Source organism: Oncorhynchus nerka, unplaced genomic scaffold, assembly GCF_034236695.1.
Source record: "Oncorhynchus nerka isolate Pitt River unplaced genomic scaffold, Oner_Uvic_2.0 unplaced_scaffold_3986, whole genome shotgun sequence".
Taxonomy (NCBI): Eukaryota; Metazoa; Chordata; class Actinopteri; order Salmoniformes; family Salmonidae; genus Oncorhynchus; species Oncorhynchus nerka.
Window position 1 is genome coordinate 2,501 of NW_027037312.1, and position 16,141 is coordinate 18,641.

The 16,141-nt window shown below is 41.5% G+C and overlaps 2 protein-coding genes across 2 annotated transcripts; one reads left to right on the forward strand and one right to left on the reverse strand.

Annotated features, from left to right (window-relative positions):
• Window positions 1-5,487: 5,487 nt before the first annotated feature.
• LOC115137500 (transmembrane protein 184C-like) lies at window positions 5,488-12,552 on the forward strand. Its single transcript, XM_065014294.1, has 11 exons — window positions 5,488-6,124; window positions 6,233-6,363; window positions 6,517-6,553; window positions 7,007-7,123; window positions 7,345-7,433; window positions 8,617-8,718; window positions 9,154-9,247; window positions 9,389-9,501; window positions 10,216-10,315; window positions 10,553-10,724; window positions 10,987-12,552. The coding sequence occupies exons 1-11, from the start codon at window positions 6,005-6,007 to the stop codon at window positions 11,307-11,309; spliced, it is 1,398 nt and encodes a 465-aa protein (XP_064870366.1). The 5' UTR covers window positions 5,488-6,004; the 3' UTR covers window positions 11,310-12,552.
• A 74-nt stretch (window positions 12,553-12,626) lies between these two features.
• On the reverse strand, window positions 12,627-16,128 carry LOC135566618 (protein arginine N-methyltransferase 9-like). The gene is made up of 3 exons (XM_065014293.1): window positions 15,754-16,128; window positions 14,490-14,612; window positions 12,627-13,284 (listed from the first exon to the last, which is right to left on the reverse strand). The coding sequence occupies exons 1-3, from the start codon at window positions 15,850-15,852 to the stop codon at window positions 13,021-13,023; spliced, it is 486 nt and encodes a 161-aa protein (XP_064870365.1). The 5' UTR covers window positions 15,853-16,128; the 3' UTR covers window positions 12,627-13,020.
• Between the last annotated feature and the right edge of the window lie 13 nt (window positions 16,129-16,141).

A 16,141-nucleotide genomic window follows, 5' to 3' on the forward strand; every position in this document is an offset into this window, starting at 1 on the left:
AGGTTTAGTACTGAGGTAATGGATTGGTGTTGAGTCCAAACAAGCACATCACACTTCAGGGTCAACCCTACCTCATGCCATAAGAGTTAGATCAGACATCGACTTAGCTCTGCATTTCCTCTCAAGAAGCCCACCTCAATCACAGAATAATACCAATAACACATTTCTAATACCCCGTGGAGTTCTGCCATGCAGAGTAATCTGGAACCAGTAGAAACTGTATCAAACTGGATTGATGATTGGATAATGATATGGTCTGGGAGATATTATTGGTTCATCATGTTAGATGCCTACTCTTCCAGCCAATCAGATTGTCATGCATAGGCATACTCTTTCAGCCAATCAGATTGCAAGGCTATATTGTAAGGCTATTACTACTCTCTCCTCCTCTATTTCAGGAGGTGTATGGGTGACCTCATCTTTCATGCAAGTAATCTCAGAAACTCACAGCATCCAGAAATATCAGTCTACAGTTACTGGATCCAGACAATTGACAGAAAACAGGATGAATGACGACGCATTTTCGTGATTAGAAATATGAATGTCTGTTTTTTATAATGATATAACTTTGCTTTGTTTTCATATAGGCCAATACATACTGTATGTATAAAATGTTCTGAATGCATATCATTCTAATCTAGAACACTTTGTAGGTCAGGCTAAGAATCTATTCTATTCCAATCTGTTAGTTATTGTTCAGGAGAAGAAACAGCACAGCTGAAGTAAGTTCCCTGGGGGAATTTGAACACTTCCTAACACACAGACCTTAGGCAGATGTATTAAGATAAATAAATAATCTCTGAATAATTGTAGACTTGTGTATTCCCCTGATGAGTGCAGTGCACTTTGGCTGATACTGTATCACTTGGTGCCAGTCAACAATCAGACAGTATGGCTCCACCTCTGCATACATTGATTTTCATACATTAACTTCGCAGGGCCCATATTCATAAAGCATCTTGGAGTAAGACTGCTGATCTAGTATCAGTGTTAATTTTCCTTTATTTTACTAGGCAAGTCAGTTAAGAACAAATTCTTATTTTCAATGACGGCCTAGGAACAGTGGGTTAACTGCCTGTTCAGGGGCAGAACGACAGATTTGTACCTTGTCAGCTCGGGGATTCGAACTTGAAACCTTTCGGTTACTAGTCCAACGCTCTAACCACTAGGCTACCCTGCCGCCCCATCATAACGAATAGAATTAGATGGACAAAGGAGACCTGGTCCTAGATCAGCTCTCCTACTCAGATATTTTGTAATTAAGTAACAAGACCTGTTCAATTCATTCCAAAATATACAGTGTCAAGTATGTGAACCCTTTTAAATTATCTGAATTTCTGCATAAATTGGTCAAAAAATTTGATCTGATCTTCATCTAATTCACAACAACAGACAAACACAGTCTGCTTAAACTAATAAGAAAAATACAATAATTTCTGTGTTGTCTATATTGAATGCATCATTTACACATTCACAGTGTGAACCTCTAGGCTAATGACTTTTCCAAAAGCTAATTGGAGTCAGGAGTCAGCTAACCTGGAGTACAATTATTGAGACGAGATAGGAGATGTTGGTTAGAGCTGCCCTGCCCTATAAAAACACTCACAAAATTTGAGTTTGCTATTCACAAGAAGCATTGCCTGATGTGAACCATGCCTCGAACAAAAGAGATCTCAGAAGACCCAAGATTAAGACTTGTTGACTTGCATAAATCGGAAAGGGTTACAAAAGTATCTCTAAAAGCCTTGATGTTCATCAGTCCACAGTAAGACAAATTGTCTATAAATGGGGAAAGTTCAGCACTGTTGCTACTCTCCCTAGGAGTTGTCATCCTGCAAAGATGACTGACGGCTGCAAAGATGACAGCGCAGAATGCTCAATGAAGTTAAAAAGAATCTTAGAGTGTCAGCTAAGACTTAAAGAAATCTCTGGAACATGCTAACATCTCTGTTGACGAGTCTACGATACGTAAAACACTAAACAAGAATGGTGTTCATGGGAGGACACCAGGAAAAAGCCAATGCTGTCCAAAATAAACTTTGCTGAACGTCTGAAGTTAGCAAAAGAGCATCTGGATGTTCCACAGCGCTACTGGCAAAATATTCTGTGAACAGATGAAACTAAAGTTGAGTTGTTTGGAAGGAACACAAAACACTATGTGTGGAGAAAAAACGTCACAGCACACGAACATCAAAACCTTCTTCCCAACTGTAAAGTAAGGTGGAGGGAGAGTCATGGTTTGGGACTGCTTTGCTGCCTCAGTGCCTGGACAGGTTGCTATCATCAACAGAAAAATGAATTCCCAAGTTTATCAAGACATTTTGCAGGAGAATGTAAGGCTATCTGTCCACCAATTGTACCTCAACGAAAGTTGGGTGATGCAACAGGACAACGACCCAAAACTCAGAAGTAAATCAACAACAGAATGGCTTCAACAGAAGAAAATATGCCTTCTGGAGTGGCTCAGTCAGAGTCTTGACCTCAACCCGATTGAGATGCTGTGGCATGACCTCAAAAGAGCGGTTCACACCAGACATCCCAAGAATATTTCTGATCTGAAACGGATTGTCTGAAAGAATGGTCCAAAATTCCTCCTGACCATTGTGCAGATCTGATCCTCAACTACAGAAAACTTTGGTTGAGGTTATTACTGCCAAACGAGGTTATTAAATCTAAGGGTTCACATACTTTTCCCACCCTGCACTGTGAATGTTTATACGGTGTGTTCAATAAAGACATGAAAACGTACAATTGTTTGTGTGTTATTAATTTAAGCAGACTGTGTTTGTCTATTGTTGTGAGTTAGATGAAGATCAGATCAAATTTATGCAGAAATCCAGGTAATACCAAAGGGTTCACATACTTTTTCTTGCCACTGTATATATTTTGTACCCCTTTGCGATCTTGTCTCATTGCTGCAACTCCCAAATGGGCTCAAGAAGCGAAGTTAGAGTCATGCGTCCCCTGAAACATGACCCACCGAACCACTCTTATTAACGCCCGCCTGCTTAACCTGGAAGCCAGCCGCACCAATGTGTCAGAGGAAACTGATCAAATGACGACCGAGGTCAGCCTGCAAGCACCCAGCCCGCCACAAGGAGTCACTAGAGCCAACTAAACGATCCCCTAACCCGGATGACGCTGGGTCAATTGTGAATCACCCTATGGGACTCCCGATCACGGCCGGTTGTGATTCAGCCTGGGATCGAACCAGCGTCTGTAGTGACGCCTCTAGCACTGCGATGCAGTGCATTAAACCCCTGAGCCACTCGGGAGGCCCTTAAATATAGTGCCGAGACAGACAGGGGTTGAACCTAGAATCTTCTAATCCGTCGTCAGACACATTTTCCAATGTGCCACTGTCCCCGATCATTCACATTTCTTAACAAATCCTCCTACAGTTCTATGTGCCATCCAAATAACCTTATTGTGCACTGTAAAATGATGCTTCAGTGGGATCTTATCGACGTCACATTGTCTATGCTCAAATATGTTTTCAGTTTGATCAAACACAGCACATGTTTATCCTACCCGGCCCTAACATGGCTGTGTTCCTAATGCCATTTTGCATAGCAATCCCTCCAAGCTATAACCCACCAAGGCGCCAGCTCGCTCGCGTGACTGTGGTGGCAAAGACCATTTCTAATTTATAAAAGCCAAAAGGATATATTCAAAATTCATGAACAATCTGTCTGGTAACAACCAGTGATTTCTGTGACTGTGGGGCAGTAAGTAGCTAGTGAAACGATGGGGACGGATGGTGCAACACAAAGGAAAGTTCTGCCTCCACTCATTAAACAGGGAAACACACTCTAAACGAAAGAGAGGAGAGAGAGATTCATCGTCAGACTTCTCCTCCCTAGGCTCTTTCTAGAACTTTCTTCATACTCAATGCTGTTTGAGTATAAAATCCTTTAGAAAAATTTCAGAACAGCTATGGTGAAACAAATTGTTGGCAACAAGAGGCCTAAAACTCCTTGAAATCTTGTAATTCATTCCCAGAACTAAACAAACAATGAGGGAACAATGAGGGAGAAAGATTACTATTTTGTTTTACAAGCCTAGTCAATTCAACCCACCATCTGCCCTCATCATGGAAAAGTTTGTGCCGACAACCTTCTCTGCGTAAAACATTATTTCACCCCTCGTCACCGTTGCGAGAGTAATTGAAGCAGACCGCAGAGGGGTTATAAAACTAGTCTGTTTCACATTCTCCAGGATTCTTGGTTTCGTGACTGAGAGAGGTTGTTTGTTAAAAGAGCAGGTCTCCAATGATACATGGCAGATCAGGCCAACACATTAAAACAGTTCCTAGTTCCCGGCACTGGCTTCAAGTCATGAAATAAGCATAGTGACCTTCACTTCAACCCCACTGCATTTTGAGGTATAAGAAGATTGTCACTCCAATAAATATATGTAAATTGAGAAGTTTCCCTGATATCTGCACTCTGTGGTAAGAAATGCAGTCCTTGTCTTCACTGCTGTAAATGCACATACATTCGTAAAAGAAATAACAAGCACATTCCTTAAACAATTTATTAACAAGTATCTCTAATAAACATGAGCTCAAATCCCACATCCTTGACTTTCTCTGCTTCCCTGCACTGAGCTAGACCCAGATCACATTCTCTGTTGTGGTTCAATCTATTCAATGCGGAGCCTAATGTTCAACTAAACAAGTTTCAACTGGAATAAATCAATTGAAAACCTTCAATTGGACAAAGAAAAGAGAGCCTAATTGACTATTTACCTATTTACTCAGATAACAGATCTGTATTGAAATAGTTATCCTAGGACTATACACAGATGGTGGTTGTGTTTTTCAAATGATGGCCTTGTGATAACTTGTCGTAGAGATTTTTTTTTAAAAGAAAATTCAGCCAAATACATTCCTGTTGTCATTCATCTTCATTGTGTTATCTTTCTTTGGACAAATGGTTTCACCTGACTAAATATTTAGTGCTGACTTGCACCTTTCTGAAAGCTTTTGTAGGAATTAGTGGAGCTTTTGGACTTAATCCTCTCACACCATTTCTCACTTCTTAAGAATCTTAATTAGAACCATTTATTCACAGGCCACATGTTTTACAGCAAGGAAAGAGAGAAATAAATATATATATATAAATAAGAGATAGAGAGAGAGGAGCCAACTCCAGTATGAAAAAATGAGAGAAGTTAAGCTAGCTCAATGTGGAGCATGATGAAGAAAATGAGTTTCCACAGCGGACATCACATTTATACTTTGTCGTTATTTTACACTGTTGAGTTATTCTTAACAACTTTTGGTCATTTAAATGAACCATTCTTTTCCACTCTGAAATACTGAGAATGACTGATTTGCATTGCCATCTAGTGGAGCATACATGAGTACTCAGATTGCAGATCAACCGAACTACACCTGTGCCCAAGTCATCCATTGTGATGGATTAGAAAGGTGAGCAATGGAAAGTTTATAGACCTTTCCATATCCAATCAGATTGAAGCATGGGCGGCATTTGTCAAGAACGTCAACAAGAAGTAACCATCAGTTACGTTGTAAAACTTATTTTTGATGTTTAGGAAGTTTTAGAAATGAATATATCGTTATTAATACAATAACTGCGTTTTTGACCAATTGGATTTAATTCGATTATCATTTTTTTGTTTTTAATTTTATCAAGAGCTTTCGTTTGGAATGGATGCAGCGTGGATTCATTGTTTGTTTATAGTGAATCATGAGATCAGCTGACTAACGTTAGCTAGCTAGCTACCAATTTCTGGTTTAGCAAAGCAGCCAACGTTACAATGTGTTTGGAAATTGTCGTCCAGTATTCATGCTTCCCAAATGACATTTGAAACGAACTCTTATTCCAAGCTATAGCTGGCAGCGGTAATAGCTAGTTGTTAGCTAGCTAGCTTGCTTGCTAGTTAGCATTAGCTTTGTTTTCAGAAATCTCACCTATTGACCCAGTGAGTGTAGGACACTGGACAAGTTGCTGTGGCTAACTAGCTTACCATTACAAATATGCCTTGTACTTGTGGCAACTGGAGGAGATGGATTCGGCCTCTGGTCGTTCTTCTATACTTTCTGGTTGTGCTTGTCGTCTTACTACCCCTGTGCATCTGGGAACTACAGAAATCAGAGGTCAGTTGGTATCATTGCAGCCCAATCATATCGTTACTTGACACTGAATAGCCTAGTCCGTGCTTTGTTGTTTGGATGTTGATTATATACGTAATTTATACCTTTTAGGTTGGTACCCATAACAAAGCATGGTTCATAGCTGGGATATTCGTGTTCATGACCATACCCATATCACTATGGGGGATCCTGCAGCATCTTGTAAACTATACTCAACCAGAGCTACAGAAGCCAATTATCAGGTAAGTGAAAGACTACTCTGTCACAGCTGTAGGATAGTATTACTTCATTACCGTCATGGGTTTGTGTCTTTATCTTGAATGATGTACAATATAACCTAACTGATTGTGAATGATCTCGTCTCCTTTTTTATTTTTTTAAATATTTTTTTACAGAATATTATGGATGGTCCCCATTTACAGTTTGGACAGTGTAAGTAATGCCTTCAATTCTTGATCATGTAGCTAGATGTTCTTAAAAGTCAACATTGGTTTATTGTTAAGTTACAAATATTTGACACAATAAGTTAACAGAAGAAGTCACTGTAGCATTGACAGTAGTAAAACTGAAAGCGCTTGACATGAGCGTGGCACTTCAATTCGTTTTGTTATGCTAATTAGCATCTGCTATGCTCAGCATTCCCCCCTATCATACAATTTCCATTATCCTACTTCCCAAAGAATGAGAACATAGCTCCTTTAGAAAAACAAAGCAAGATAAACAAAAAATTGCTGTAAACTGACTTTTCAGAGTAAATGTTTTCAAAAGTTTCAAGTGTTCACTATTATCATGCAACATATCATTGAGATAATGTAATGGCCCATCTATGATCCCATTCCTCTCCTTGTCTTCCTCTCCCACCCTCTCCCTTTCTCTCTCACACAGTGGATTGCCTTGAAGTACCCCAGCATTGCCATCTACGTGGACACATGCAGGGAGTGCTACGAGGCATACGTCATCTACAACTTCATGATCTTCTTGCTCAACTACCTGGGAAACCAGGTACACATTCTTGTCATGACCTGACTGAGAATGATCCCAGACCTGTTTGTTCTAACATTCCAATCATGGCCACTCTTTGTCCTATGCCAAACATAAGTCTAGCACAAACACATCTGGATCCCAGGCTAGATTGAGTAGCCTACATTTATTTCAATATCCTCACACTGTAATTCCTCTCTTCTCTTTATTTTTCTTTCACTCTCTCAACCATGGGTAACCAGTACCCCAGCCTGGTACTGATGCTGGAGGTGCAGGAGCAGCAGAAACACCTTCCTCCCCTCTGCTGCTGCCCGGCATGGCCCATGGGAGAGTGAGTTTGTTGCTTTTATAGTTTTTGTAGTTCTTTAAGTGTATGTGTGCTATAATGAACAGGCCCCTGTACCAGATCTGTTAGTGCTGTGCATTTGGCATGAGCACAAATAGGGGTTGGCTTTACTCATAGAGATGGAGGACGCAACATTGTATCTGTCCCATTAGGGTGTCTGTGGGAGCATTTTGAAGTAGTGAATTTTCTTCTACTACTTTTATCTGTTGGTATACAAAATGAAATGGTCATACTGCCACCTAGAATGTGTTGTTTGAACAGATATAAAGCCAAGGTTGGCAAATTTACTGCCACCTGTGGTTATGGAATGTTCATTTATAATTCATTGGCTGATGCCTCCTTATGACCTGGATGGATTTATGTGATCCTTCCTTAAACCATAGGAAGTCCCACCCAATTGACTATTTCAAAATGGTCAAAGTCCTTAATGGCACTGTCCATGCTAAAACTGGCTTTTGGCCATTAGAGTCCTCTATCAATATCTATGGCATTACTGCGGAATCAGCCAGGCTAATAAGGAGCTATAATATTATCCATACCATGTGTTATAAGTTCACATTTTAGGATGAAGGTTTATGTTTTTGTTCAGCAATAAACTACAACTTCTTTGTTTTACGTGTTGTGAATGGATATTTTAGGATTAATAACATGTTTTAAGTATACATTTATATTTCAGGCTCATAATCAAAACAGGAAGTTGGGTGTTAAAAGTGGCTCCAGTCTGTGTGGCCTCCATTTTGAGTCTCTTTCTAGAAGGTTCACCTTCAAGGTGTTTGTTTGGCTGCTTGAAGTCTCTCCAAGTCTCCATTGCTACTCGCCAGCTTCAAACAAGCCACAGTCAGGCAACAACAGGAATATGTAGCATGTCTGCCTGTAGTTGATTTAAGAACAGAACCAGAAGTGTTTGCAAGGGAACAACGTGTTCTCATTTAGGAAAAATGCACCAGCCTAAAGAACAGAAAGACAGCATTAGGCTGCCACAGGTATTGCAACATCTTTCTTCATAGGATGTTATTGATTTTAAGAAATTCATGAAAAACAAAGCTGGTGATTAGTAAGATGTTAGTGCTATTTTGTAGTGGGAAAAAGCTAACATTTTGTGTGAATGTCTTTCCTAAATGTGTACCGTGTTTTCCTATTGCAGGGTAAAGGACCCAAGGTATGATAGAATCCGACCCCCGTGGAAGTTCACCGTGGGATTGCTATTGAGATGCAAGCTGGGAGTGTTGCAGTACACGGTTGTCAGACCAGTCACAACAGTTATTGCCTTGTAAGTGTTTTGCACAGGATCTGTTTTCCATTCAGGTTGGACTTATGTTATATGCCTAAGTGTTGAATGTACATGTGCCCAGAGAGACAGCAACCGTACCTTGGTCCAGGGCCAGCTCTGTCTCTCTTGACTTCTGGGTCGGCCAGTCCAAGCAGATGATCATTTGTTCAGATGACGACGAAACATAAATATGTACAAAAAGGAAAAATACCAAAGGCATGCCCAAACCTAAAGATTATAAAATAAAAAAGTATCATGGCCACCAAACCAACCAGCAGCCTTACGGCTCTCCAAGCTGCCACCCCTTGGGGGACTGGAAGTGGTTTGTTTGTAGGGTGCGGTCTAAACTACCTAACCTATTCCCAAACACTCACCACATATAAATTTACTTTTTGTATCAAGTCATATCACATGTCTCCATTCACTATCCTGTAGGATATGTCAGCTCTGTGGTGTGTATGATGAAGGTAACTTCAGCTCAACCAATGCATGGACGTACCTGGTGATATTCAACAATATGTCCCAGCTGGTAGGTTCTGTATTTTTCACACTTGTCTCCACTTTGCTGTAAACTTCCTGTCACCATACCACCACCACAAAGATAACATTAAATATTTAGCATTCAGTAAGTGATCTCTTTCTCTATCATTCTCTCTCCTCTCTATCCCAGTTTGCCATGTACTGTTTGGTCCTGTTCTACAAGGCCCTAAGAGAGGAACTGGCCCCCATCAGACCAGTGGGGAAGTTCCTGTGTGTCAAAATGGTGGTGTTTGTCTCCTTCTGGTGAGTGCTTTTTTTGGGGGCTGCCATTTTGGATCACCTGCATCTACCTCCTAGCCTGGTTCCAGATCTGTTTGTGCTGTCTTGCCAACCCCTGTGGTCAATGTCAAGCCATTGACATAGCACAAACAGATCTGGGACCAGGTTATCGACCTCCATGGTTAATAACATCTTTGTATACCAGTCAATGTGTCTGCCATTCATGGATCTAACATTGTTACCCATTAAAGTAACATAGTTTTCGCTGCCCATTTGTATTTCTTATACAACTTTTTTTCAGGATTGCATGTGTAGGACTTGTTAACAAAGTATGTTTTATTATTATTTTATGTACTCTGCGCCATCGTCTTGGAATGCCTTACAAAATACTTTTAAACTGGAAGAACTTGTCCCGATTGGTGTTTTTAAATCACTGATGAATGATCTTGAGACTGATTCCCTGACCTGTCAATGTTTTTAATTTGCTGTGTTTGATTTTGTTATACTCTTGTGAATTCTATGGTTTTTACTTGAAGTTTTTTATGTTTGTCTGTCATTTTTGTAATGACTTGGTGCTGCCTATCTTGGCCAGGACGCTCAATGAGCCCTTCCTGGTTAAATAAAACATGTTTTAAAGCTGTGTGGATTATAGCCAGTATTTGGGTTCATGCGTTTCCTGTGTTGGCTGCAGTGTATAGGATTGATTATTTCCACTCTGTTGTCTGGAATCTATCTTAGGCAAGCTGCTTTCATTGCTCTCCTGGTCAAGGTTGGAGTAATCTCAGAGAGACACACGTGGGACTGGGACAGTGTGGAGGCTGTAGCTACAGGCCTACAGGTAATGCAAGACAATACCAACACTGTATAACGCCATAGTAACATGTTTACTACAATGCTACATAATGACTTGTTTGGTATAAGGTAATATCTGTTGAGGCTTGTGGTCTCAAGCCCCTAGAACACGAGATGATTCATCTCAAGGACTTCTATCCTGTGCAAGACTAAATAACTTAACTAGATATGAGAATAGACTTGCTTTGCTATACAGTCAAGCTTTCATCCATACTTCATCCAGGACTTCATCATCTGTGTGGAGATGTTCCTGGCGGCCATCGCCCACCACTTCAGCTTCACCTACAAGCCCTACATCCAGGAGGCTGAGGAGGGATCCTGCTTCGACTCCTTCCTGGCCATGTGGGACATCTCTGACGTCAGGGCTGACATCTCTGAGCAAGTCCGCAATGTGGGTTAGTTCTCATCCCATTTGTCTTGACTCAATAGCGGTCCTGCATGGATGGAATCAAAGAAGCAGCTGTTAAGAACTTTGTTTGACAAGGTTTCCTCTCAGAACCAAGTGCAACGACTAGCTACTCCATTTATGTTCATAGAATGTCATGAGAGAATAGAAAATGGCTACTCAAAATCTTCAAGACTTTGATAGATATCCTTATTATGTGAGTATATTGCCATTCTCATATCTTCAAACACATTCTTTCTTTCCTGATACAGGGAGAACCGTTATGGGCCGACCTAGGAAGACCTACTTCGGTGAGGCGGAGGACGACAGCGAGCGCTCAGGCTTGCTTTCCCCAGGCTCCATGGACGCCATCGGTCCCACGGAGGCCTTGTCCAACCCGGTGTCCCCCAAGGGTCGGTATCAGGGCCTGGGCAAAACCAAAACGCCCCACTCCCTGTCAGCCCCCGCCGGGCTCAGCAATGCTCAGTGGGATGGAGAGGAGAGGGAAGACAATGGTAGACAAGCTCCAGAGCCCAGAAACACCACCAACGAGCCAACAGGCTCGGTTACAGACGACCTTGTCGTTATCACCTAGCTTAGCGGCATCGCTAAAATCCTCCAATGGGAACTCTGAATGCACGTTATACCAAACACAGTTAGGCAGGAACCAAGTATGGCCTCGGCTACGTTTCCCCTACAGACGATATTTGGCTAACCCGCACACAAGTGATGGAAAAAGCACGTGTTAATTAAGCAATATTGTAGTGAGTCATTTGTCCACCACGGCAGATGGACCTCTGTCAATGACAGCTCAAAGAATGTTCATAAGCTTTCGTTAAGGGTCTCATGACACTTAAGATATTTTTTCTTGTATCTGTATTGTACTACTGAGTCATAATGGTAAAGTACGGTACCTCAATACCTTATTTTAGTATGACCCCTCTTCATTGTAATGTGTCTGGACTTCAAGTTCAAAAGCCGGTGAGAGATTTGACCAGTATACTTGTTCTATAATAGCGCCTGGGTGATATCACTACAAACTCGTTAATCATTTACCAAGGGTTTTAGTTGTTACGAAAACGTTCAAAGTATATATATGTAGCTTTTAAACTGAAACCTATACAAAATACTGGTTTGCACCAATGATTGGTTTATAGACAGTACCACTCATTCTAGGGTTTTTCTTAATTTTTAAAAAACTATTTTCTACATTGTAGATTAATAGTGAAGACATGTAGTAACCCCAAAATGTTTTTATTTGGGATTCTTCAAAGTAGCCACCCTTTGCCTTGATAGCTTTGCACATTTTTGGCATAAAGAAAAACCCTTGAAAGAGGTGTCCATAGTTTTGACTGGTACTGAACATCATTGGGTTGCGCATGCTTGAATATGGTCTTCGAACCTATGTCTCACTTTGGCATTAACGCTAACAGCCTCGATCGTCTTCTCAGATGCCTTGTTCTATGTATCCACACTATATCCACTATCAAGTAATTCACATTTCACGTCTACCTCATTTGTAAATATAAACTGATGTTACATAGTCATGGTTATAGATTTCTTACCATTTTAATTTGTTAAGCTTTTCAGGGATATTAGTTGTGATTTACCGTACTGAAAGGGATTGATAGTCTTTTACTAGATTCATTGTCATCCCTTAGTAGAATGTCTTCCTATCGGAATGTGTGTCAAGTGTGTGCAGCTATTGCCTTACCTAATGTTTGTCACATAGCATTAACCTTCAGAGGGAAGTACTACAAACGTATCAGCACCTTTGTCTTTGAGAGTTCAACTCAAGGTTCCAAACATTCACCCTCCAATAAATGAAATTAAATGTGGCTGTCAGTTTTTGCTAGTGTCAATAAGAAAGACAATGTTGTTTGATCATTATGATTCTTTGAGATAATGCAAGTGCTGATGCAAAACATTTTAATGAAGACTGCAACCATAATCAAGAGACGTCATTCCAAAACAAGATTATGAACACGCTGAAGACCAAAACGTCTCAAGATGAGCACATAAAACATGTAAATGTCTTTGTGAAAGTCCTGAGAGAAGGAATATTGAGATGGTAGCTATTGTGGGGTCATTTTAGAGCTGGCGCTTCCGGAGAATCCAGTCCAATCCCTTCCCCTCCACGACATATGCAGTTCACTCATAATATAGAACCCAGAGTGATACCTTGACCTCTCTCCCAGTAGTGGAGTGGACTTGATGCTCTTGTAGAATCAAAAGCACTGCAACTCCCTCCTTTAAAAACACTTATGAAGATGATTCTTGTACTGTTCATACCGCCAGACATCTACTTATCGGACTCTAACAGAATCCACAGTCCCGGTCTCTCCAGCCTCTTCCTCTATACTGGCTGATATGGAGATGGAGCTCTTCTGCAGGGTGACGGCCAGTCGTACCCAGTCTCCCTCCCTCACTGCCAGGGGCTGGTGCAGCACCACAGCAGCCTGCTTCCAATGGGAGTCCTGGTTGAAGGTGCTCAAGCTGATCTCCTCATTCAGGTGGATCTGGTACCAGAAGGGCACAGCAGTCACCCTGCCTGAGGCACTAGCCTGGACCTGGGAGAAACACACAGAGTCAGGGCCATAGAAATAGACTATTGTAATCAATAAAATAGTAATTGTAAACTCAGCAAAAAAAGAAACATCCTCAACTGCATTTAGTTTCAGCAAAACTTAACGGAAATATTTGTATGAACATAAGATTCAATAACAGACAAACTGAACAAGCTCCACAGACATGTGACTAACATAAATGGAAATGTGTCCCTGAAAAAAGCAGGGGTCAAAATCAGAAGTTATATATCTGGTGTGGCCACCAGCTGCATGAAGTACTGTAGTGCATCTCCTCATGGACTGCACCAGATTAGCCAGTTCTTGCTGTGTTACCCCACTCTTCCACCAAGACATCTGCAAGTTACCGGACATTTCTGAGGGGAATGGCCCTATCCCTCACCCTCCGATCCAACAGGTCCAACAGGTGTCTCACAGTACAGACATTGCAATTTATTGCCCTGGCCACATCTGCAGTCCTTATGCCTCCTTGCAGCATGCCTAAGGCACGTTCACACAGATGAGGAGGGACCCTGGGCATCTTTCTTTTGGTGTTTTTCAGAGTCAGGACACGAAAGAGACCTTTCTACTAGGTTTTCATAATTGCCTACCGTCTGTAAGCTTAGTCTTAAGTCTTAATGACCGTTCCACAGGTGCATGTTCATTAATTGTTTATGGTTCATTTAACAAGCACGGGAAACAGTGTTTAAACCCTTTACAATGAAGATCTGTGAAGTTATTTGAATTTTTACAAATTATCTTTGAAAGACAGGGTCCTGAAAAAGGGACGTTTCTTTTTATGCTGAGTTTCTTTCTATGGTCAGGGCCACAGCTCAGTGGAAGTACTGACACGGCCAAGGGATCTGGCATCTCAGTGTTATCCTCAGTATTTATTTTTATTTTACCTTTATTTAACCAGGCAAGTCAGTTAAGAACAAATTCTTATTTTCAATGACGGCCTGGGAACAGTGGGTTAACTGCCTGTTCAGGGGCAGAACGACAGATTTGTACCTTGTCAGCTCGGGGGTTTGAACTTGCAACCTTCCGGTTACTAGTCCAACGCTCTAACCACTAGGCTACCCTGCCGCCCCAGGTGTTAGCAGACAATGGTGCTATTTACCATGTTTTTTTTTTCTTTTTTCGATGAATGTTTCAAACAATATCTGAGAATGTATCTGTAACTAAAAGAATCTGTCGAGTTGGGTCTTTACCTTGACGTCTCTGTTGGTATAGTTGGCGTTGGTGTTCATGAGGTCCAGGATAAAGAGTTCTACAGAGTCACTGAGATGTCTACACTGCAGAGTGGACAAGTCCAGAAACACATGGACTGGAACCTAGGAAGGAGAGAGATCATATCATTGTTACATATTAGATGTCCATTCAGCGGACATCTATACAACCCTACATCTGAGACTCTAGTTTCACTCGTCGTCAGGTGTTTTTAACAAAATCTCCAACTCTTAGAACTCCTTTAGAGTCGTGTGCATCATGTGACCTGCTGCAAACGCACCGCTATTCTCTAGAAAGCAGGAGGAGAGCGCTCAACAAGCGACAGAGCGGGAGTGTCACTGTCACAGAGAACAAACGAATGCCGCCGCCTCCATGTCACAACTCCCGGTGTCTCCGCCGCTCTCCGTAGGATGTCATTGATGTAATGCTTCCTGATGGATCCAGGTAGGGATGTCCTTACGTGAAGCCGTGTGAATGCTTTTCCCCAGAGTGACAGTCATGCCCTTGTCTGAGCTCTTCAGAGACAACATCTGTTTAAACAAACTGCCGTCCCGCGGGAGCCAACGCCGAAAATTAGAGCGCCAACATGACACCGGAAAAGACAGAACTTAAAAGGATTTCTCAGCTCCCCGTAACACGGACAGAAAGACAGATAAAAGAAAACATGAGAAGTCTCAACGTAGAAGGTTGCATTGCAAGAAAAATGGGATTTTAAAACCCATTTTGACTTTAAAAAAGCACAGTAAAAGGTTTGTTTAAATGTATTGTGCCCTTTCAAATTGGTTCACTTGAGCTCAACTGCAATACGGCAGACCATGAACCACTAACACGTACTGCGAAAGAAACTATAAGAAAACAATGTTTAGATTTCGTCCAGAATATTGGGCGGGGCAGCATTATATATCAGCAGACATCTTGAGTGAAGATGTTACAACCCTCAGGCAACACGTTGGTGTGTCTCAGGAGCCTGTCCTTTGAATCAGAAGAATGATGCAAGGTACAAAGAGCATTGAGGCAGTTGTCAATAGTATGACTATTGCATCATTGACATGAGAGGGAATACCATATATGAGAGGAGCCATGTTGAGCGAGAAAGGGTTGGGAGTTGTGTCACGTAGAATGAATTTCTGAGTTGACCATACTTTCCCCCCTAACCATGCAGTCATTTACTATATGACTTTGTTAGTTATCAGAGTATATGCAGTAAGCATGCAGCGCATCTGGGGAGGTGTGTCAGTAACTCACAGTGAACTGGTTGATGAACGGGGCGATGTTGAAGCCCAGTGTCGGCTCCTGGCCCTGGACAGCACTCTCCAGCAGCAGGGTGTCAGACTCCACCAGCATCCCGTACAACACTATTCTCTCTGGGAAGATCTGACCACCGTCCTCCAACAGGCACCTGCCATGGATGGACCCCACCAAAACAATCAAACTATTGTACAAAAAAAGGGACAGATTCTTCCGAACCCAAATAGTCTATTTTTCCCAATGTGACAACACTGAAGATTCAATATCAATATTTGAGATGCTGCAATGTGATCCACAATCCCACCTCATTCCTAAAACACTATCAAAATCCACCAGCACTTCATACATTCTTCCCGGTTACTTCCAAAACTACCTTTCCCAGCAG